At 32.3% G+C, this 24,082-nt stretch overlaps 2 protein-coding genes across 9 annotated transcripts; one reads left to right on the forward strand and one right to left on the reverse strand.

Annotated features, from left to right (window-relative positions):
* The first annotated feature begins 804 nt into the window (after positions 1-804).
* On the forward strand, positions 805-5,651 carry LOC138188454 (2-phosphoxylose phosphatase 1). Its single transcript, XM_069130241.1, has 4 exons — positions 805-2,193; positions 2,662-2,829; positions 2,916-3,481; positions 3,551-5,651. Exons 1-4 carry the CDS (start codon positions 2,103-2,105, stop codon positions 4,292-4,294), a joined length of 1,569 nt encoding a protein of 522 aa, XP_068986342.1. The 5' UTR covers positions 805-2,102; the 3' UTR covers positions 4,295-5,651.
* A 40-nt stretch (positions 5,652-5,691) lies between these two features.
* Positions 5,692-21,655, reverse strand: LOC138188450 (golgin subfamily A member 4). 8 transcript variants are annotated; one of them, XM_069130226.1, is made up of 21 exons: positions 21,571-21,655; positions 21,122-21,193; positions 20,070-20,160; positions 18,525-18,646; positions 18,199-18,456; positions 17,950-18,123; positions 15,272-17,881; positions 14,618-14,758; positions 14,188-14,474; positions 13,425-14,119; positions 13,224-13,351; positions 12,719-12,772; positions 11,983-12,150; positions 11,506-11,574; positions 10,936-11,250; positions 8,535-10,872; positions 7,479-8,464; positions 7,128-7,403; positions 6,860-7,036; positions 6,413-6,792; positions 5,692-6,355 (listed from the first exon to the last, which is right to left on the reverse strand). In XM_069130226.1, the coding sequence occupies exons 4-21, from the start codon at positions 18,588-18,590 to the stop codon at positions 6,247-6,249; spliced, it is 9,231 nt and encodes a 3,076-aa protein (XP_068986327.1). In that variant the 5' UTR covers positions 18,591-18,646; positions 20,070-20,160; positions 21,122-21,193; positions 21,571-21,655; the 3' UTR covers positions 5,692-6,246. The 8 variants fall into 8 exon arrangements, with proteins under 8 accessions (XP_068986327.1, XP_068986326.1, XP_068986324.1 ...); XM_069130225.1 differs by having other exon boundaries at positions 11,506-11,571; positions 12,719-12,775; XM_069130223.1 differs by having other exon boundaries at positions 12,719-12,775.
* Positions 21,656-24,082: the final 2,427 nt, after the last annotated feature.

Below are 24,082 nucleotides of genomic sequence, written 5' to 3' on the forward strand. Positions count from 1 at the left end.
GATAGCCAGAAATGGCAAAAAAGTGGATCAGTGCTATGAAATACACTGGTGAATTATTCAGTAATCAAGTATCAAGTATCCAAGTTGTTCAACTAACTGATATTACTTATTACCTGTTTTCTTAGTTGACAAATCTCCAAGCTTTTCCGTGAAAACATTAATCTTCTTCCTCTGTAAAATATCGGATAGAAATAAGTACTGATAAGGATCTTAAAGTCGTCTAACATCTTTGCTCTTTTTTATAACATATAATAAAATAAACTCTATAAATAAGTACATAATAAAAAGAATTGAAATATCGAAAGTATTGGAAGATGAAAGTAAAGCTCGTCTTCGTTAAATCATATATTTCACGTTTGTGTGAGATTTCATTACAGATTATTAAAATTAATTTGAAAGCATCAATAAAATGTTTCCAGGATAAGCAAGACAAGATTCAGACGTACACCTGAAATCGGAAATAGATACACCAGCGCCTGCGCTCCCAGCTCACCTATTTTCACTCTTTTAACCGAGAATCCGCGTTTGACAAAGATTTACCTAACGAATGCTCATGCAAACACTATATACTAAAATAATTATTTTGTTCTTGCAATATATTTGTATAAAATTAGAATGAACGTTAATAATAATTAATGATATTTAATTAAAATTTAATTTTCTAAATATCAAATTCAAATGTTGACCGTCATATCAAAAATTTTTTTTATGTGTCTTTTCTCCTCCAACTATTTATACAAATAATATAATTAAATATATTGAATAATTAAATTAAGAAAAGAAGTTAAAGTATAGAGACAAAAGGAGATTCCAAGTACTGTACGTGAAATTGTTAGTTATTTGTTCTTTCTTCTAGCATAGATTTTTATATTTTTCTGAGTCCAGTTTGATGAACCGTTGAATATCGCGCATTCCCATCGTTGAAGCAAACCTCTTTGCAGCTCTCTCGACCGCGGATCGAAATGGATTTAAAACAGAGACCAGGCCAATCGAGCCGCACACATTGCGCGCAAGCGCGCTTTGATAACCTACTGTCGCAAGGAGCGCGGCTTACCTGTCGTAGTCGCAGAAAAATGTTTTAGTAAGGTTGTAGCTTCGCTCGATCTTTGTTGTGAGTGATCTCTTTAAACTTTAATTCTTGAAGTAAAATGACTCAGATGTAAAAAGTGAAGATTGTTGTCATGAAATGTCATCGAAACTCATTGATCCACGCTTAACGTATGATAGATAATTCGATATTGTTATTATCATTGTAAAAACGCAAATTTGTAAATAAGTATGAAAATTTGGTGATAATAATTGAAGAAGGGTAAATGTTCCGCGCGAAAGAGATATTTTCCTTGAATTATTTTCGTGATAAAGGAGCTTCTGGGAAAGGGGTCGTTCATCGACTCTTTCAACTTTTTTTTTCGTAATCGAATCGTCCAAACAATGCAGATAACGAGCCTGAAAGTATATAAAATTAAAGTGTAAAGAGATTTGCGAGGAAAAAGAAAAGCGCCTGCGCTCGATACTAACCTGCTGCGATTTAACGTGAGTACGGAGGTACTCGATATACTTTCCACATCTGTTAGGAAGTTCTTACTAAATGTACAAACCTGTGAAATAGTAAAATGATATTATAATCGTAAACAAATTCAACGAGAACCGTCAATATTACATCTACATGCAGTCCGTTAACTAATCGTAAACGAGGAACGATAATTAATTTAATATAAAAGCTCAACACCTTCAACGGCGATAAATCGCGAAAATAAACAAATAATTAATAGTAAAATAAAATTAGTTTAAGGATAATGTCAGAGAGTAGGTCAGCATCTGCATCCACCGAAGTATTCTGGTTGGAGCCAGTATCGAGGAGGGACGTGAGAAATTCGCTTGACGACGTAGTTCACGGGATTCTCATCCCTTTGAGTTCTCCAAAAGCTATCAGGGTAGAATTATGCAGCAGGATCGTTGAGAAGAGAGGATGCAGCTTGGAGAAGTGTCGTTGAACCGGATTTACTCTGGTTGTTCGATTTGGTGTTACCGTCAGCTACGTCCTCGACGTCGAGGTCGTGAGATTCAGGAACGTCCTGGCTGGGTCCAGGATCGGCCGCAGGATGTTGGCGGAAATGGTCCGACTTTCGTACCAGCATCGAGCGTTCTATTGCTATGTCATTCTCAGCGTGTGGATCTTTCTCCTCGTTGCTGGTAACTGAAGAAACCTGACATGTTTTTCCTCGACTTCTATTTTTTTTCTTTCTGTTTTCAGCATATATCCTAATTGTTCCATGCATTCGATATTTATTTTTGTAAGTTTTCATTTTTATTTATTATTGTATTTGTTTCTTTTAAATATATAATAAATAATGCTTCTTTAAAAAGCACGTTGATATCAATGCATTATTTTATCGTAGCGTGAGCGTTCGTAAATAAACACACATAACAATGCGATTAACTAGCACATACGCGATTTCACATTATCGGCTTCGTTGGCTTATTGTGAGCCGTATACGTAAACACGGTTAAAGAACCCTTTGCCATCTGATCTCTTTCTTGTTACTTCTTTTTATAGCAAGCGGATTGAATGCCATCCTATCGTTTATATAAATGTTCATGTATATGGATTCCAAGATAATGCAATTGTTTAAAATAAAACTGTTTTGTTGAATTATATAGGTATGTACAAGTACATTGGAATAGATGAAAAGAGCTCAATGCAAGCCAGAGTTCTAGATAATGACATCTCCATCAGGGAATTTCCCAGGAATTTGAAAACCGATATGAGAACCAAAAAGATATTTCAATTTTGTAATCCTCCAAGTGATATCACAGCAGAAACAGAAGGTATAGCAAACAAAATATTTTACAATTATTAAGTAATCATTAATTAATAAGCTAATGGAAGAATCATGTGGTTTTTCCATATTTAGGAAAATTGGATGGGAATTTGACATTGGGAGGGATTTTAGTATTTGTTCGGCATGGAGACAGGGGTCCTTTGGCGCACATTAGAAATATAAGCATAGTAAATTGCGGTGGAGATTTTAATTCCATACCTGAATTAGAAAGTTTATACCAGAACTATGTGAACTTCTTGCAAAATGTCTCCAGCTACTCGAGAACTGCTTGGGCACAATTCTTAGGTCCATTCCATGGTTTTCCTATGCTGCCCAGCAACTCTAAAGATTGCAGAATTGGTCAATTGACTACACTTGGCATTGGACAATTGTTAAAAACTGGAATCGTACTTAGAAATGCTTATTATCACAAATTGAATCTGGGAAATGGTTCTATATCCAGCAAAGACATTGTTGTGTATAGCACTAGGTATCGAAGAACAGTCCAAAGTGCAGTTGCTTTACTCTATGCCCTACTGGAAACAGATGGTTTCCAAAATCTAGCCAAAATAACTATGCAAGAAAGTCAAAGCTATGCTTTTTGTAACACAGACTGTGCGTGTCCCGCTGCTGAAAAATTCTTCAAACAACACCTAAAAGTAATTAAATTTTAGCCTCTATCATGAAGTTAACATTAACTCTTTTTAACACAATGTTTCTTGTTACAGGAAATGTCTGATCATTTGAAATCTCATCCAGCGGTGGCTGAGCTTATACGACAGGCTTCCAATGCAGTCTTCGAGATCCCTGATCAAGCCCAAATGACAGATCCAAATACTTTGAAGGACGCATTGTTAACATACATCTGCCATGGTGCTTCCTTGCCCTGCATAGATTTTAACACTCAGAGGGTTTGTGTGAAGACTGAACACGTAACAGGTTTGTTCACTTATACAGAATGGGAGTCTAAACAAGTGGCAAAGAGCAGTAGCCGTAGAAAATATGGATTGCTAAGAGCTTATGGACTACTTCGAAATATCGTTTCCTACATGCTACGAATTATCTCCGAGGCCAAACCTAAAATAGTTTTATACTCTGGCCATGATAAAACACTGGAATACCTCGCAACCGCTCTTGGAATCTTTTCTGACAAGTTGACTATGCCACATTATGCTTCCCGCTTCGTAATCGAGGTCTATCGGATAAATCCGAAGAACGAAAACCACGTAGCCAGTGATTTCTACTTCCGGGTGGTGATCAATGGAAAAGATTTCACCCAAAAAATTCCGTTCTGTAGAAATGCAAATTTTTACAGTGTCAGTTACATCGAGCGCAATGAAGTGGAAAAAACGCGGCGAGATTCAAAATTGTGCCCGATTGAGACGATCATCAGACAACTTCACGACGATTATTTCGGACCATTCAATGCAACTAACTTCAAGGATGCGTGTACCAATCATAAGCGCGGATAAGTAAAAGATCGGTTCTAAAATTTCCAGATAAAAATTTTTTATCGAAGGCTATAATTTGTTTAACACATTGATTGCCACGGTGGTCATCGATGACACACGTTTTACTAAATATTTTAGAATGCTTAAAATAATATAAATTTCATGGAAAAGATTTTCAACAACGTAAATAACTTAGATAATATTATCAGTAAAATCCGGAATTTTACACAAATTCATATTTTTAAAGTCATATAAAAGATTCATATATGAATATAATTACAATAATAAATACGAATATAAATATGAATATAATTACAACAATAAATAAAATACAGATTCGGTAAAAAATTGCTTTACCTCTGCATTATACTTTGGATATTTCATATATTTTTTCATATCATGTATATTCTGCGCAATTTTCCACTTTCAAATTTTCTATAGATGCATAAAAATCTGCACTCTAATTATCTGAATAAAGTGCACAAATACGATGTAATATTTTGTAAAAACTAATGTTATGGTGTAGTACATTTCGGATAAAATATGTAAAATTCGCGTGGCAATCAACGTGTTGACGTTCTAGCGAGAAATCAAAGAAATGAAAATCAATCAGGAACTGAAAATCGAACATTCTACAAGCTCCTTATAAACCGTAAGCGAGACGAAACGCAATGTATATTTGAATCTTCATACGAATAAGTAATAAGTAATAACGTTTGAATATTTTATGACGAAAGTATTAAAAATTTATGAAAACGAATTGCAACGTACGCCCATCGAATTTCTTTTATCGTTAAGAAATCGATGCTTTATTACGGGAATATCAAAGTATAAAATATGAAAAAAATGATAGTAAAATTTGCACTGTTTAGATACTATGTCTTCGAACGAATAAGAAAAAGGAAGCCTTACATTCTTAGATTACGTCTTACAAAATCGATTGTAGCTTTAAATATACATATATATACATATAAAGCTAGATGATCGCCATATATTTTATCACACATCTCACTGTACATATGTAAATAACTTTTGTCAAGCAGAAATTGTGTTTAGTGTTTTCAATGTTGTTGAGGAAATTATAGAATCCTATGTAATTCACCGTCTTTGCCATTGTTAATTAGTATCATTTCCTCGTTAACGTAAAATTAGTTCTCGTTAAATTTACAATGGACCAGAATCCTCGTATAAGAACGATCATACTTAAAGTGCTGTTAAAATCACTTATCTACTCACCAAAAAATTCCACAGGTCGAGACTAGCATCGCAAAGCTGTACAAAATGATATTTATCCAAAAAAGATATACGAGGCAATGAAATGTAAAATGAAATTATAGATACTTTCTTTTGTTAAAATACATACTTATATCGTAAACTACTATAAACGGATGGTTCATTAATCTATTCCTATCAACGAATCACGATCTGATAAAAAGGTATTCTATTTTTTATTCACAATATAAAAACGTACAGATCATCAACAAATAAATAATAGAACACTTATTACAATGTACAAGGCACAGGTTTGTATCCTTATAATAACAGTACGCTTAAGAGCAATATTTCTATCAGTAACTTTGGTAAAACACAATATATAAGCACTAGTATGACGTCATCTTGTTCAATTTTTTAAAAATATTACGAGTATGGATAATATTAAAATTATAGCACGCATAATACATCATCCTCTAATAATTGGTGTGGAAATTTAACACGTGTTCGACATATCGTATTTTCTATGCTACAATTCTATATACAATTTGTAGAAAAAATACAGCTGAAAGAAGCTCCAATTTTTGCAACAACATGTTTTCCGATAAAAATGCCCAGTTTCGAACGTTTTCGATTGTTTCGCCAATCGAAAACAGCAATCCCATGCGGATCACACAATAATGACCGCATTCAGAAAACAGTGACGTGATAGTTAAATCACTGTTTACGATACTTACAGAACTTAGGTACAAAACGTAATACTATTCTGGAATAATCTGAAGATTCTCAGCCTCTGCTAAACCCAATCTTTGATGAATATTCTTCAGTCGTTGGCAATACTGTTCAAACGTGTCGAAACCACCATCTCCACTAAAAATCCAATTTCAGATAGTTAAAATGTTCATTTTCTAATAATTCCTCACTTACTTTGCGGTAGTCTTATCTCGAACAGGAGGTGAATGATTTATGGCGGCTTTTTGAATTGGTAGGAAAGACTGATCTATGTTCCATAATAGAGTTTTCACACCAATTCGTCTGCCAATATTCCATCTCACGATTAACCACTTCATTCTATGGATACTAATCAAAACAAGCACCGCACTCCTAAATCGAACTTTTGGCGATTTCTTGTTACGGCCTACCACAGCGTAGGATCGCTGGTCTCTGGTCAATTGGGCAAGTACACATAGAGTATTTTCTTCAGACAATTGATAGCTACCAATTACAATTAACAAATATCGTTTCTGATATGTTAGAGCCTTGCGTCTGCTTTCCGCTCGCAGAAACTTTCCATAAAAATGTTGCAACTGTAAAAAAGAATATTATCGTATCATTGAGCACAAAATGAACATATGAAAAAAAGATAGAAATTACCTTTTCTATTTCTGGGATTTTAGCATTTGAAACTTGAGGTCCCTTATTTCGTTTGATTTGATCTTCGAGTAATTTAATTCGTTGGTTCAATTGTTCCTTCTCTTCTCTTGATTTTATCAACTTCTCTTGAAGTACAGTCTTTTCTGTCATGTATTTTTCATTAACTTCACTGAGATCCTATAAACCATAATATCAGTTATAAGATACAACAATTCATAAGATAACTAGGAGTTTATTACTAGAAGTTAAAAAATATTAAGTTCATTACATTTATCTTTTGCATGAATTTTGTAGGCATATTCTCGTTTGTAAATCTGCTCTTCAGTTCCTTTGTGAGCTCCAATTCTCTCCTTGTACATGCTTTTACTTCTTGTTGTAACTCAGCAATCACATCCCTAGAGTTCTTCTCCTCATCTTTGACGGCCGATAACTTTTTAAGTAGATCAGTTTCCCTTTCTTTAAAAGTCTCAGCTAGCTTCATCTCCCGTTCTAGAGATTCCGTTAATTCTCTCTTTGACTGTTTCATGTCAGCCTCCAAATCCATCTATCGAAAAATTAATCACGTGAAAAAAAATCACAAAAAACTAGTCGTTATAAATTAATATATTCTTATACTAACTATCACATCTCTAGCATTATTGATTTCTCTCCTCAAAGCCTTGAGCTCACTATGTTCACTGATCTTTTGTTCTTGTCTCTTAGTCTCCGCGTCAGTCATGGTTTTAATCCTTTTCTGTAACCATTCGCCTTCTTCCTGTTTCGCTTTTAGTTCTTCTTTGGTACGCCTGAGATCAGTTTGCAAGTGATCGTTAGTCCCCTTTATCAAAACTAGATTACTTGTTAAGTTCTCATTTTTCTCCACTTCCACTTCTAGTTGCTTCTCAAAATGATTCTTCTCCATCTGTAATTTCCTCAAAGTGTCCTTCAGCTCTGTGTTTTCCCTTCCTTCTTTTTCAAAGCTTTCCATTAATGATAGATATTTCTTCCTCTCAGCTTCTAAATCTGTTAATTTTGATAAGTCATCGACTTTCTGGGATTGTACATGGTCTTTCATCAAACTCAGTTGAATCTCTAAATTCTTATGCTCATCTCGTAGCAAGGACAATTCATTTTTAAGCTTCACCTCATTGTCCAAAGAATTCTTCAACTTACTCTGGAGGGTCTCTATTAATTCTGAACAACCAACTTGCATTGCCCTATGCTCCTTTTCAATCTGAATCTTTAATTTTCTCATCAAATTCTTCTCTGAAGATAATTCTTCATCTAGTTTCGCTACTTTTTTTGATTTCTCTGTTAAATCTGACTTTAGTTGGAAAATTCGACCTTCGTATTCTGTTATCTGGCACTTGAGCATTTCTGTTTCTATCTCCAAATCATCTTTCAGCTTTTTCAATTCTTCATTGATTTTATTAGCTTGACTCAGTTTTAATTTTAGTTCTATATATTTTGCTTCTTGGAAGTCCTGATAAGGAGTTTGTCTTTCTGTCTTTTTCTTATCCTCGTCATCGTTTTCTATGGCGTTCATAATCTTTCTATCTAAGTGTGCCGATAAATTTAGCTCTCTTTGCACCATGTCTTCGATGTCGATATCATCTTGCAATCGTTCTGCAAATTTATACAATAAATAATTATTGTAATAAAACTATATTTTTAATTTATATAAAGAAATACTTACGTGCAGGTAACTTTAGATCAGACAGATCTTTGTTTAGATTATCCACCATATTCCTCAGTTCAGCATTTATCTTTCTTTCATCCTTCAACTTCTTTCTCAATTCCACAACATTTCCAGATTCCTTCATCTTATTCTGTATAGCTTCCAAAGCCTTGTGCAGACTTTTGCTATCGTCACTCATTTGTCTAATCACTTTATCTTTTTCTTTTAAGTATTCCTGCAGATGATGGATTTCTTGATCCTTTTCGTTAGAAGGTGAGGATGTTCCTGAGAAGCTGGTGCGTCTGGCCATTTCTTCCAATCTTCTAATGACCTGATCCCTGTTGTTTAGACCTTCGGTCAGTCTTTGAATTTCATTCTGACATTCTAATAATTCTTGTTTGGTAGATTGGTACTTTGTTTTGAATTCGTACAACTGTTTATTTTCATTTTCGATCTCAATATTGCGGGTTTGGATAGTTTCGATAGTGATATCTTTTTCGAGAATTGCATCTCTGAATTTCTGTAACTCCTTTGCCTGTTCCTGGAGGAGAATAGTATATTCCCGTGTCTGTCCTAATTCTTGTTCCTTCTCTTCGATATCCTTTTTTAATTTATTATTCTCTAAATTCAATTCTATTATAATTTTTTCGTTCATTTGTATCTTATTTTTGTGGTCCTGCATTTCTTCATTACTCAGTTTTAAAATATTTTCTATTTCCTGAAGATCTTTTTTTATTTTATTCTCTGATACTCGTGACAATTCATATTGATTCTGATAGAAACACTTATCTCTGGATAGTGTCTCCACAACATTTTTAAATTCCATTTGCAACTCGTCGTAAAGTTTCTGCAGAGCTATTAAATCATCTTCCCTTTTAGTCAAAATTGCTGATTTCATATCTAATTCCTCTCTTACTGCCTGTAATTGAATTTCCAAGTTCTCCACCTCTTTCAATGTCTCATTGATGGACGTCTGAGTGTATTTCATTGAAGGAACATAAGATCTATTACTACTACTGTCGTCACTTCTCTCATCAGCACGTTCTCTTCGTGGTAATTCTTGCGTTTGAGTACAATGTTTTGTTGACTGTGTAGCATGGTCAGTTCTGTCATTAGAATTATCGTTTTCCGACGTGGAAAATTTCGACTCCTGGCCACTGTGCAGCAAGTCTAAGATTCTAGACTGTTGACTGGAATTTGCTGATAGACTTTGAGAACCAAGGTCTAGAAGAGGAACCTGAATTATCTTAGTGCTGTCCATTAAAGGTACAGTTGAATTATCTATACTTTTTGGAACAGGTGAAGTAGGAACTTTGAAAGCAGATACGTTAGGTAAGTTTTGTGTCGTATTGGCTCCTCTGATGGCTTCCGTAGTCTCTTCGCATTCCGAGTGAATTGATAGAATATCGCTCAATGTACGTGCACTATTCTTTGCCTCTGTCTGTCGTACCAACTCTCTTAATTGTGTTTCGTCCAAATTCAGTGAAGAATATATCTCAAGTTGCTTTTCTTTTTTGGATAATTGTTCCTTCAGGTGATCTATCTCCTCGTTCTTGTCTGCTAACATACTGTCTATTAGTCTCGGTAATTCTAACTGTGCATGCTCTTGAACACCAACTTTCGCCTGAAGAATCTTTTTCTCCTCTTCAATAATTTCTACATGCTCTTTCAACTTCTGAATAGTAGCACTTTCTACTTGCACCACATTTGCAATCTCTGCTTCCTTCTCTTGCAATAACTGATTAATTCTATCCAATTGATTCTTCATGTCCTTTAATTCTAAATCTTTGTCAGCAATGGTTCGTTCTAAAGATTGAAACTTGGCATTAGCTTCATGAAGTTGTAGTTCTAAGCGTGATGTAGCCTGTCTCTGGGCAAATGGAGCGCTTTGCTTGTGTTGCTCCAATCTACCACGCATTGCTTCTATTTGAAACAATTGCTCAGAAGTGGTTTGCTGAAGAATTTCCTGCTCTGCTTGTAATTCCTCGTTCTGGTTTTTGAAAGCAGTAACTTGCAATTCTAAATCTTTGATTCTTTTTAGTGCTACTTCTTCAGCTCTGGCATGTTTCAACATTTTCTCCTTAAGTTTAAGTAACTGGTCGAGAGGTAACATTGGAGGTGCAGTAGGATCATCGGGAGTAGGGCACCGCGAGGCATCTATTTGCTCTCTGATAGAGACATCTTCGCTTGGTTGACTCAAACTCAAATTGGAACTACACATGTGCGCAGATTCCAGTTCTCTAATTCTTTTAGTTAAATGATTCTGCATATCGCGAAGTTCTGTTTTCATTTGCTTCAATGCCGCAGAATTCACGTTGAATTGTTCAGAACTTAACTTGTGTTTTCTTAATTCCTCCTACAAAATCGTATTATTAAAAATGTATGTTCTAACAAAGTTAAGTATTTCATTAAAATTTACCTGTAGGTGAATAATATGTTCATTTAGTTGCTTGCTTTCACTACCCATCTTAACAGCATCCAGTTCTTGGACCAATTCATGCTGGTTCTTAGTCTGCGCAGCAATCACAGTTTCTAATTGATTGATTTGTAATTGAAGAGATTCTTCCTTCTCGGTTTTGATCTGTAGTTGTTGTTCCAAGTCTGTGATGATTTCTCTAAGTACCCAAATCTTGTCGATAGCTGCTTTCAGTTCACTCTCGGTTTCAGATTTTCTAGCCTCTGTGTCAGACATAAGAGAGGACATCTCTCTCATCTGAGACTCTAGAACCTCCACCTACATTGCATTCGACTTTTTAATGAAACTTCGCAATTGCTAAGTTTATTCCATTACCACAACCATAAACTAAATGCTGGAAAGCATCACCAATATGTAAAGCACACAAAAAATATTTGTCAAAGTGACAAAATAAAAGTTACATGCATATCATCTTAATTTTTATTAAAATGAAATGTATACTTTGTACTTAGTAGGGCCTGGATCTGAAATATTATTAAATGTATTAATTCTTATAAATAAATGACCACTCACAACTGCACTGATGTCAGATGCTTGAAGCACAGGAACGTCTGACGTTGCTTCGGGTGATAGTGTAGACTGCTTTGTGTGACAAACAGAAACCAAAACCAGAGTGCAGGAAAACTCGTGTTAATAGGTTAGTGATAATGCGTGTTATAAGCTGCCTAATTACTTAATAATATAGCTGACAATATAGCTGACCATAAAAAATGAACTCAATTATGATATCCCAAAAGTTATCTATTAGTTTGATCAATTTATATGAGATCAGTAAAGATCATTAAAAAATCCCAATCCAAGACAAATAGAAATAATCATTTTAAGAAATTTCTGAACTTGATTAAAATGTATTATTTAGTCCGCACCATGTAAAGTATCCAAAAAAGCAGATGTTTTGGGTGCGAATGAATATTTCAATTAGAATCGTAAATTGTTTATATCAAATTATTGTATTGTTAAACAGTATGAATATAATGCCCAAGGACTCACCTCGGATGTTATGCGTTGATCTCGTTCCTTTTCTCGTTCACGTTCTTTAAGCTGTTCCTGCAGAACATATACTTGTTTCGCTGCTTCATCTCTCTCAGCTTCTCTTTCGCTTGCTTGCTCATCCAGAAATCTGCGAGTTGCTTTTAATTGCTTATCTGCTGCCTCAATCTACACATATTTTCTTTCAGTTAATACCAATAAAATCGAACACTTAAAAAGCAGAAAGTAAAAAACTTGAATAAAAATAGTCAATAAAATGTACAACTTCAGCAGCTACATGAGTTATAAACTTTAATATTATTCATATCAATACACATTTAATCAATTTAAAAACAAATGCCTTTATGCAAAATAAATAGCAACAAAAATAAAGTGTTCTGAAATACTCATGAAAAATGCTCATCAACTTTCTTCAAACGTATTCTTTGTTATTAAATTAATAATGCAACCAGGGAGGATAAGGGAGAGTTAATTCACAATATTAATAGCATGCATACAAGAGATTAATAGCAATAAACATACTTTTAATGTAACACATGCCTTAATTAATCATTAGGAAATTATTATTTTTAATGATGGCATGAAATTTAGTAGATTCTTATGATAAACCATTTCATCAGAATTGAGAGAGTCCATAGCGTTCTTGTCAATTTATTGTTAAATATTGCTCGGTTTGCGGTTAAAGTTAACTTACGGAACAGCTTTTTATAATAGTATTAGTAATTCTATAATTTACCTTTCGGCGGCAAACCCTGTGAATGTATGGGGTAGGAGTAGGTTCTAAAGGCACCTGCTGGCAAGATAACAGAACGCCAATCAATCTTTCTAAAAAGCTGCATCACGGAGCTATACATTTTTACCGGTCGTTTATCTTTTTTCTTTCTTTTCTTTCTCTTTTATTTCATACGCTTTTATCGTAAATTTTTTTCTATCGATTTCTGAACACGAGATCATCTATCGATTGAAATACTCGTCAAATGATAATCGAATCTATTAAAAGTTAAATATTGATGCATGGATAATGAGACTGTTCATTATGAGTTCAAAAACAAAAAAAGAATGTCTTGTGCAATGTATGAACAACTAAGCTCGTAGATACAGATAAAATAATGGACTACCAAATACAAAACTCGTCTTCAATATGCAATACACCACAACTGTTTTGTATGTAGCATACCAACTCTATATAATGAAAATACATGCAATCAGTGCATCCTTTATAAGAAGAAGTTGCAGTTTACCTGTTGCTGCAAATCTTCCTTTTCCCTTTTTGCCTCTTCCATCAATTTTTCAGTCAGTCTAGATTGTTCATCTATCAGTTGCAACAATTCTGTGCAATCTCCTCCTCCATTTGATAATACATGTCTCACTGAAAAATAAAACATAATTTCAGGAGATATCCATTGAAAAGTTCAATGTTCATGCCTCAAAAGAATTCATACCTTTTTCTTGCAATTGTGAGAAATCTTGCAAAGTAATGTCAGTACCTAAATCATAATTTTCCCCATAACCTTCTGTGATTGTTTCTTTTTTATTCTCTGCATTAATTAGCTTCCTTTGAAGATCTAAAATGGTCATTTTCAGGTGACCAATCTCTTCTTGATAGCCGATGACTAGAGCTTCAGCATGATGAAGTTTCAAATTCAGTTCTTCATTCATTTTATTTAACCAAAGAGTATCTTTCAAAGGGGAGCTATGTCTCCGTTCTCTTGTGGATAAAGAAGTGCTAAGAATTTCAGCGCTTTCAGATTTCAAGCGACGTACGCAGTTGTTCAATTCTTGCTTTAATTTTTCTGTTATGCACTCATCTTCTTCCAGAATAGTTGGTAAAGTTTCGGCATTGCTATTTATTATAGAAACTATCTCGGTAGTTTTTGGAGCAAAGTGGATCCTTTGTATCTTCATTTTGGAAGAGTTCAATAAGCTAGTCTCTTGGTTCTCTCTTGATTCGTTGAATTTCAATCCATCAGTTTTATCAATTTGCATGGCTTTTTCATTAGTGACGCTATCGGATAATTGACTCTTAACAACTTTGGTAATAAAAGTATTATTAACTTCCTCTTCACAAATACTAAAATACTTTATCAGTTCTTCGATCAACGTTTTAAGAGTTACACACGTTTTACTTAAGGTATTCCTGTTTAACACAAAATTTTTATAAATAAAAGATAATAACGATTTTTAATTTTCTCGAAATTTAAATACCTTTCTTCAAGAATTTGATTATCTGTTACTAAGCCTTTATCAAGATCTCCTTTTTCACCATAATTCTGAACACATTCTGACTTAATTTTATTAAGTTCTTCCTGATGACGATCGATCATTCTAGCTACAGTTCGAGAATGCTCTTCTTTTAAACGTTGCATTTCCTCAGTATGGGTTTCTTTAAGTAGTTGCATCTCCTTCTTTGCATTACCAGTCAGTTTGTCTCGTAATTCCAACAATTCTGCTGGCCAATTATCTTCTACATCCGACTCAACCGTTAAAAGTGCCTATTGATTAAATTACAATGACATGAAAGTGATAAATTAAAAGTGAATATATCGATAGGAAACTAAATTTGTCTTGGATATTTTCGAATCAATTTTTTGCAGGATATTAGCATATAAATTGGTGTGGCTAAATCTAAAGCTACCTGAATTTGTTCTTGGAGCGCATTGACAATATCCAACTTAGCTAGTGCGATCTGTTCTTCCAATTGATGGTTGTAGGCCGCTCGTAGTTGCGTTAATTCACCGTTTTCCAACGCACCCGCATCCCATTCTGTTTGACAATGCTGCATGCATACATATGTGGTCACACAATAGCATGTTAGTTACGAGAGAAATAATACATTATAATTGTACTCAGTTCGAGCTAACGACTTTGCTTTACAATTTATAATCTGTGACCTTTATTAATTGGAAACTATTCTAAAAATGCTTTCAGAACGAAGCAATGGTTTTTTGACAAGAACAAAATTATTAAAAAAATGCAGGCTTCATTTAAATAAATTAAAGAATCATGCGTTTCATTGAAAATAAATAGAATTATAGAAAAGAATAACATAAAAAACATACTATTGAAAGATTAAAGTAAGACATACCAAATTTAAAAAGTGCAATCTAATGTACATAGCAAAGTGAATGAAAGAAATCAATTTTTATTAGCATGTAACACATATTCTTGAAGAAGAAGCGATTATAATGCACAAAAAGATATTCAACATTTAACACAAAAAGTAAGATAAAGGAAATGCATTAAATACACAAATAAGAAGTTCATAAAACAATCAAGTTATCTTGCTTACCTGATTTGCCATATTTTTCAATAACTCGCGTCTTTCTTTGTCCTTGTTATTGTATAGTTGTCTTTCATACATATTTTTCTGTTCTTCTAAAGATTTCTCATATTGCAATTTCGCTTCCTGCAACTCTATTATTCTGTTTTGCAATTCTTGTTGCAAAGTTTTGATATTTATTTCATACTCTAATTCAGACTTATAACTATTAAAATTTTGGCTGGTATGCTTAGATTGCTCATCCTTTATTGGAGAACCAAGTCTTGAACTATGCTCAGAGATATTCGAAACGTTCAAACAATCGCCAGCACCTCCGAAATATAAGCCTTCAGTTATGTCAGCAATTTCACTATCATTGTCTGACATCTTTTTTGACTGCTGACTAAATATTTCCTCGGAATATTGTTTTTCCATCAGCAAACATTTTTGTTCGAAATACATACGCAGTTCTTCCATTTCCTTCGCGTGTCGCATTTCCAGTTCGGTTTTGAGATCGTTTAACTCTGTTGTGCCTGCTTTTGTGCTCAACATTAATGATTGTACTTTTCTAATTTCAGATGTAGTTTCGGTTTTTATAGCATTTATCTGCTCGTCATGAACATGAATCAGTGCTTCAATTTCTTTACGTAAAGTCTCCTTCTCTAAAGTTAATTGATTTACAGAATCTTGCAGTGAATGCATATTCTCTAACTTCTTCTTCAAAGCTTTATTTTCTTCATTCTTATGTTCCTTTTCTATAGTGAGGTTTTCTGAAAGATTAATGTAATGATCCATTTTGTTTTTTATTTCTTCATAGTCTGCCTGTTGACCCATTAAACGTTCTACTTCTTTCAGCAACCGTTTATTTTCTTCCAGTACAAGCATTAATTTTTCTTGTAGCGATGCTGTTCTGTTACTAATATTAGGATCTTCGGTTTTCTCATCAAGAGTTCTATTTATATCGATGCTTTTATCATATGTTGTATCTACAGAATTATTAACAATCCTATCCAGCTTAAATTGTTTCATTAAGGCACTGTTGTAACTGGATGATGACAATGAAACATCAAGTTTACTATCGCTTAAAGCTAATGTTTGATTCAATTTTTCCTCTACCTCTGCACACTGTGCCCATGCTGTGGCTAGTCCAGTCTTCAACTGTTCACGCTCTTCCTCAGATTTCTTCAACATGTCTGCCAGATCATACATTTTTTTAATGGATTCTGCAAGTTCTGTCTCTTTCACCTCAAGGATCATCTTAAGCTTCTTGATTTCCTGTTGATCCTCTTCAGTTTTATGCAGCAGATCACTGATGGTATCTTTCATACTCTGACTAGATGATTTGCTTTCTTCTGCTAATGGCAGGGTACTCTGGCCATCCAAACTGTTCTTCTTCAAGGAACTCAGCTCAGATTTGTATTTGTCGCACACATTCTTCATATCCTTAAGCTGTTTCTCATATGATTTCTTTGTAAGATTTGCTTGTTCCAACTCTTCTTTTGACTTACGAACATCCTCTTCAAGACCCTCAATCTTACAAATTAAAAGTTTCTCGAATTCTGCTTTTTCCTCAAGCTTTTGTTTTGTCAACTGATATTGAATCGCCACTTCGTCAAAAGTCTGATACGTAGTTTCGTTCAATTCGCTTAGAGTACTCACGTTTATACCACTAAGTCTGGATAATGATTTCTCTAAATCATAAATTTTGTTGCTTAAAGTTCTTTCATGAGACTGACTATTTTCTATCAACGATTGCGCTGTCGAGTATCTCGACGACAGATCATCGAGTTTAAATTTTAGACTTTCATTCTCTTCTTTCAACACAGCAGCATTTGTTAAGGCTTGTTCCAAGGAACGTTCAATGCTTTCCTTCGATTCCAGAACCGCAGTCGCTGCTATGTACTTTGAAGTGACTTCCTCCAATTGAAGTTTATGCAACTTAATCTGTTCGTGTAGCATCTCTTTTTCCTTTTGATGATCTAGATTTTGAATGCGTGTAACTTTTTCTGCCTGCACTCTAAACTCATTAAACTTTAATTTATGTTCGTTCAATTCAGCTTGGGCAGTTTGTTGGGATTCAGAACGATTCATTAACTCGAGTTTCAAAGTTTCCACAGTTTTCTTATAGTGAGCCAACTGCGTTTGAAATATGGAGAGTTCTTTGGCATGTCGAGTCTCCAGATCTGGTAGTTCCTTGTTCAAGCGATCAGCCATAGTCTTATTTTCTTCTTTCAATTGCTTTAGATGTTCTTCATATTCTTTTTGGATATTCATTACCTCTTTCTCATACTTTGCAGCTTGCTCTTTTAATTCCTGTTGATGACGTGCAGTATTTATATTCATCTCAGTTGTAAATTTTTTTAATATATGTTGCATATCTTGTTTTATCTTATCTACACGCACTTCATACTGTTTCTGTTGCTCTAAAGTCTCGGCGATGTTTAAATTTTTGTCAGCAGCATTTAGACGGATTTGTTCATTCAAATTATTAATTTGCAACTTATAATCGTTAATCTCAGCTGTTCGAGTTTCTTTCTCCATTTCCAGTGTCTGTACATATTCTTGATTTTGGGTCACCTGGCTATTTAATTTTTGTATTATTGACCTTTGATCGCTTACAGTCTTTTCTAAAGTATCAATCTAGAAACCATTAATTTTCTAATAAAAATCTCTTTATTTTGTGGTCATAAAAAATATAATTTTCTTACCTTTTCTTCCAAGCACTTATTCTTATCACTATCTTTACAAGGTATCTGCATAGCATTTAAGGAGTTCAATTGACTAGCAAGATTATCTCTTACGGACAGAGCATGCTGCAGAGACCACATTAGATCTTCTATTAGCTTATCTCTTTGATTCACTGCTTTTTCAAACTCTTGTAGCTATTTGATTGAAAATAACACATGACTATCTATATATACTATGTCAACAAAAAAAAAGGAACAGATTTTACATACTTTTATATGATACAAAGACATGACATCTCTACTGTGTATACTACTACTCTGGCTTTGAGAAGAGTTTGGAGATGAAGCCTCTGCTCTCAAGTGATCAATTTCCGCATTTAAAGCTTCGACTATGGCTTCTTTCCCTTGCAACAACTCTTCTAATTGAACCACCCTTCCTGCAAGACCTTCTAAATCCCCATCTGCTTCTCCTTCGCTCATACTGACACTGCTTTGTGTCACATCTTTTGAAGAAACTCCTTCATGTGGCTATAATCAATGGAATTAGTGCTTTGACGTTCACAAACAACAAAATAGATTTAAATCCTTATTCTTACATCAGATTTTCTATGTTCCATAGATTTGTCATTACGGAAAGATTCCTCATCGGATATTTCATCCATTTGACTATGCTCGAACCTTGAGCTTTACTAATTCTTTCTACCTTATATCTCTCCAGCTGAAACCACAATTGTATATTATATAAAAATTTAAATTTCCATATAATTTTTCAAGTTCAGTTTTTTAAATGTCTTATTTATGTTCCATGTTTACCATATTAAATAAATCTCAAAATATCAAATAATATACTATGATCTTTTGTACCCTACATCAATGTGAACTTTATGGTGTTCAGAATCCATATTATATCCTTACATTCCTCCACCATACTTATCTGAATTATAATAGCTACAAAAAGCATTTCTACACCTCTAAAAGTATTTATTTTTGCATTTACATATTAATTAGATCCAGGTATATTAAATTTTGTATCATTTAATAGTATATTTACGTCTACAAAAATTTGATACTATCAGAATGAAATGTAAAATATGATAAAAAAATATTTTATTGAAAAATAAGGGTATGTTCAAATACTTTTTGTAGCCACTACATTGAGTTGTCGGTTGAAATTTACTTTGAGAAACCAAAAATTATTGACTTTTTTTATATATTCCGATAATATTCGACAAATAGAATCCAAAAATATAAGTTTTGAGTTTAAAAATCAATTGGTTCAAAAGTTATACGTATATAAAACCAAGAATTTTTAGCGTATTTTACACGTTAATTTGACGCCATATTAGCTTGTATCCATTCGTCCAATGTGTGAAGTCACTAGCTGTAAACAGATACACGTGGGTGGCGGGATAAGTCAAATGTTTTTATCTGCAAGCGTCTTGCACATGTTTGATTTTTCGCGCTAACACGATTCAAGACTTGCAGATAACAATTCTCCCAACGCGTTCGAAGTGTTCACTTTTATTTTTTTTCCACGGTTAGGTCTTTTTTCGTTTTATTTTCTTTTTACCGCTTCCTTCCTTTTTTAGTTTCTTTTTGTTTAATTTTCCTCTTTCTTTTCAAATGTTTTGCTAGTTTTGTTGTATTATTATATTATAAGTACTTGCATAACACGCTGAAAAGCCACACGGTTTTAATGAATGGTTAATCTCTTGGTAGTCAATATTCATTAGAATTCATGATCATATCAGATTCATATAAAAACTTTTAGGTGCCAGCTTCCACTTATTAAATATTAATCTATGCAATCTTCGCGACAACAATCGGTCGCATACAAATACCTAATTATATAACAATTATACAATATTATATCAATTATATAATATATAACTGTATAAAAACATAAAATATATAAATATATAAAATACAATTCAAGAAACAGTTATAAATGCAATAATGACATAACAATAGTTAACAAATAGTTAGGTATTGCAAATGAATAGTTAATAAAACTTTTGATTTATTAAAAGTAGAATTAATTAGAGTATGATGTAATAGATTGAATACATCTTGGCCATCACAAAACAATATTATTTTTGTAAAATATTAGCCATTTCACATGCAACAACCCAATGTCTTACTTGATTTCTTTCTCTCCCAGTAGTTGATCTTTCCCACAAATTATCAATTATAAATGTGTTAATATAGTTTGTAAGAATTCCATGGACAGCTCTGTAAATATATAATTATGTATTTATTAGATTTTATTAACGTCTGTTGATTTATAATTCATAATTTTATGACTAATAATAGTAACTTCGATTATAATGTAAAAAGAAATTAAAAAATATATATTCTAATTAATAAAGAAACCTTTCTCATAAATTTATTGCATATAAATATTTGATCTGTTTTATATAGATAACAATTAACCCTCCCCCTTTCAATCATTCCAACACATTCAGAATTATTAATTTATAAATACGAAAATCTAATTTTCTGTTTTTAATATTTATAAAAAAAATTAGCATAAATTAGGAAAAAATAATTCTACAAAATATTTATGATTAATGAATGGTTTGATGAACCATATCTTTATTAAATTAACAAGTAATTTATTACGTTTAGTATCTATGATAAATTAATATAAATTGTGAAAAAGTACGTCTGAAGTCTGTTCTTTAATTTATAAATAATTTTAGATATATTTGTAAAAACTTTAATATATATCTGTCTCAAATTACTGTTCTGATTTTTTATCTAGTTCTATTTTTGTTCTAGTTTTTTCATCAATGTTATGAAGAAATATGGAGTGAATTATCGTGTATCTTATTTTTTCAATCTACTGAATTTATTGAACAAAATGTTCATCTTGAATATTCAATGTAAACATTGCTGATCTCTGAGCGTTTGAATATCTTTTGTAATGTTATTTTAGTTAACGTTAGTTGGCTTTGAACCAAGTATACTATAACTACAATACTTGTTGAATTCTTTTCTTAATTCTAAACGTTTTAGTTTACAGATTGACAGAATTTTGAAAAAGTATTCGAAAATATATATATATATACATATTTCTCCATTAATAAAAGACTTTATTTGTATTGTAAATAGAATATTTCAAATCTTAAATTCATGTATACTCATTATGTATCCAAAAATATATTGAATAAAATAGATAAAATAAAATTACTTTTGTAATATGCAATGCTATTCGTCCTTATTTGTTGAAACAGCAGAACCAGTTCATGATGGCTTTAATTACCTGAGAAATACATATTTTTATTAACGTACTTATAACATATATACATATATTCATCAATATAATTGATTATAATAATATTGTTTATTATCCATCATTAATAGTACAGCTATGTAAATGAGAAGTACAAAGTTTATAATATCAAATTGTTACTTTTCATTTATCTTTATTTTCGTTCATTTCGTTAAACTTTACACAATCAATGAATGAATTTATAAATTACATATAAATAAATTAATAATTCCCTTTACACCTATACTCTGTTCAAATACATAGAGAAAATTATGAAATATATACTATATCATATAATATGTACATAGAGGAACATTATTGGAATATATCAAATTTTTTAAATTAAAATGGAAAGTAAATTAAATTACCAGTAAGTTTTAATAATGAATGATACGTATCGTGCAACGAGCAACGACTCAACCACGGTCAACCGTTACATTTCCAGTACGCATTTCAGTGCGCAGGATTATTTCGCGCGCAAGAAGAACCAATAGTAAAACAGTTTGATTCTAAAAATCATTTTGGCTTATTTTCACTTGAATTTTTGAAGCAAAAAGAATTATAGTCGTAGAATAAACAAAAAGTGCTTAACTTTTTAGAATAATACATAAGTTATTCTTTGGTCTTCCACCTTTAATTTAATAAAAAATTGTATCGATTAGTTATTTAGTTTCGTTTTTATCCCAATTTAAAAATGAAAGAACAAGACACGCATTCCAGACATATTTTATTGTATTATTTCCGAAAAGGCAAAAACGCATCGCAAGCACACAAGAAGTTATGTGCCCTATATGGGAATGAAGCCTTGAAAGAAAGGCAGTGTCAAAATTGGTTTGCCAAATTTCGTTCTGGTGATTTTTCAGTGAAAAATGCTCAACGGTCTGGTCGTCCAGTTGAAGTTGACGAGACCCATATCATGGTCATTATCGATTCAGATCATTATAGTACAACGCGTGAGATTGCAGAGAAGCTCAATGTATCGCATACATGCATTCAAAAAAGAATAAAACAGCTTGGCTATGTCAAGAAAATGGATTTATGGGTCCCTCATCAGCTTGACGAAATTCATTTGTAGCAACGCATTAGCATCTGCGATTCGCTTCTGAAACGCAACGAAATTAATTCATTTTTGAAACAACTAATTATTGGCGACGAAAGGTGGATAGTTTATAGAGCCCAGACGACACCAAAAGCTGAAATTCGCCAAAAAAAAATTATGCTGTTAGTTTGGTGGGATTATAAAGGAATTCTGTACTTTGAACTTTTATCAAGAAACCAAATGATTAATTCAAACGTGTACGTTTCACAACTCGCCAAACTGAGCGATGCACTTGAAGAAAAGCGGCCAGAATTGGCAGATAAGGGTGTTGTTTTCCAGCACACATCTTGGGTCATCCACCAAAAATTATTGGAACTAGGTTGGAATGTGTTGTCACATCCACCATATAGCCCTGATCTTGCGCCTTCAGATTACCATTTATTTCGTTCCATGCAGAACTCCTTAAATGGTAAAATTTTTAATGACGCTGATGATGTAAAATCACATTTAATTCAGTTTTTTGCTGACAAAAATCAGAAGTTTTATGAACATGGAATTATGACACTGCCTGAAAGATGGCAAAAGGTCATCGGAAAAGACGGACAATACCTAATTGAATAAAGTTATATTTTTAAGCAAAAATTTTGAATTTCCCTTTTTATTTAAAATACGCAATCACTTAGTTGCCAACCCAATAAAAATGAAATTCTTTCATTTAGAAAAATACACATTTGGAAAGACATGCGAATATTCTTTATGCAATTAATTCTTCAAAAATTAAGAATTCATATAATATAAATTTTCTAAAGAATATGATCGTGCAATATGGCATAATACATTGAACATTTTTTTATTAATATTAACGTTTTATTAATATTCTTTTTATTAATACATTAAACTTTGAATTTAGTTTAGTTTAGTTTAATTTATTTTTATCTCCAAATTTAAAATATTTGATGGTGAGAGATGCCATCATTATATATTTTAATTTTTATTTCCTCAGTAGCCTCATAACGAGCCTGTCACAGAACTTCTAAAAGCCCGCAGGAAAAATTATTACAGGTAACATCACTGATATGTACTTTACATATGTATACATATTTAAGATTCAATTAGTACAAAACTTAAAAATTATTGCACACGATTATATATATTAACTTAATTACTTTGTAACTTTTAATTGTAATATAACCATATTTATATAAAAACTGTGGAAATAAAATAAGAATAATGTGAAGTGAGCAACATTATTATTATGTTTTATTTTGTATGTATACGTGATTAAATTATGTAAATTGTAAAAGACAACATTAAGATAACATTAATAACATGTTTCATCACTGTACTCTACTAGATTTTATTTAACTTTTACATATATTACATATATCATAAATTTATATATATTATTATTGCAATATGTTAACACAAATATGATTCATATTAGATATTTATCAGGCATAATAATACATTTGATTTTAATATACAGATTTTCTTGTAGACAGTTTAATTATATGTACGTATATCAAATTATTGAAATTATTATAATCAGATGAAATTATCAATAATACATTTTTACTATATGGATAAATTGCCATAAAATGAATTATTTAAATAATTTACACAAAATAAATGATTTATGTATCATATGCAGGGTAATTTCACATTTACTAATTTCTCTAAAATAAAACTAATTTTCATCTATCTTTAATTCATAGGAAATACATATCCATCTATCTTTCATATATTTTTTATCAATTGCAAGCAAAGTAAATATTTGCATATAAATATTTCTTGGAATGGTTTTATTCACCTTAAAGGGGCATTAATCTGTAGGTGCTACT

This window comes from Bombus flavifrons, chromosome 16 (assembly GCF_040668555.2).
Source record: "Bombus flavifrons isolate JBK064 chromosome 16, iyBomFlav1_principal, whole genome shotgun sequence".
Classification (NCBI taxonomy): Eukaryota; Metazoa; Arthropoda; class Insecta; order Hymenoptera; family Apidae; genus Bombus; species Bombus flavifrons.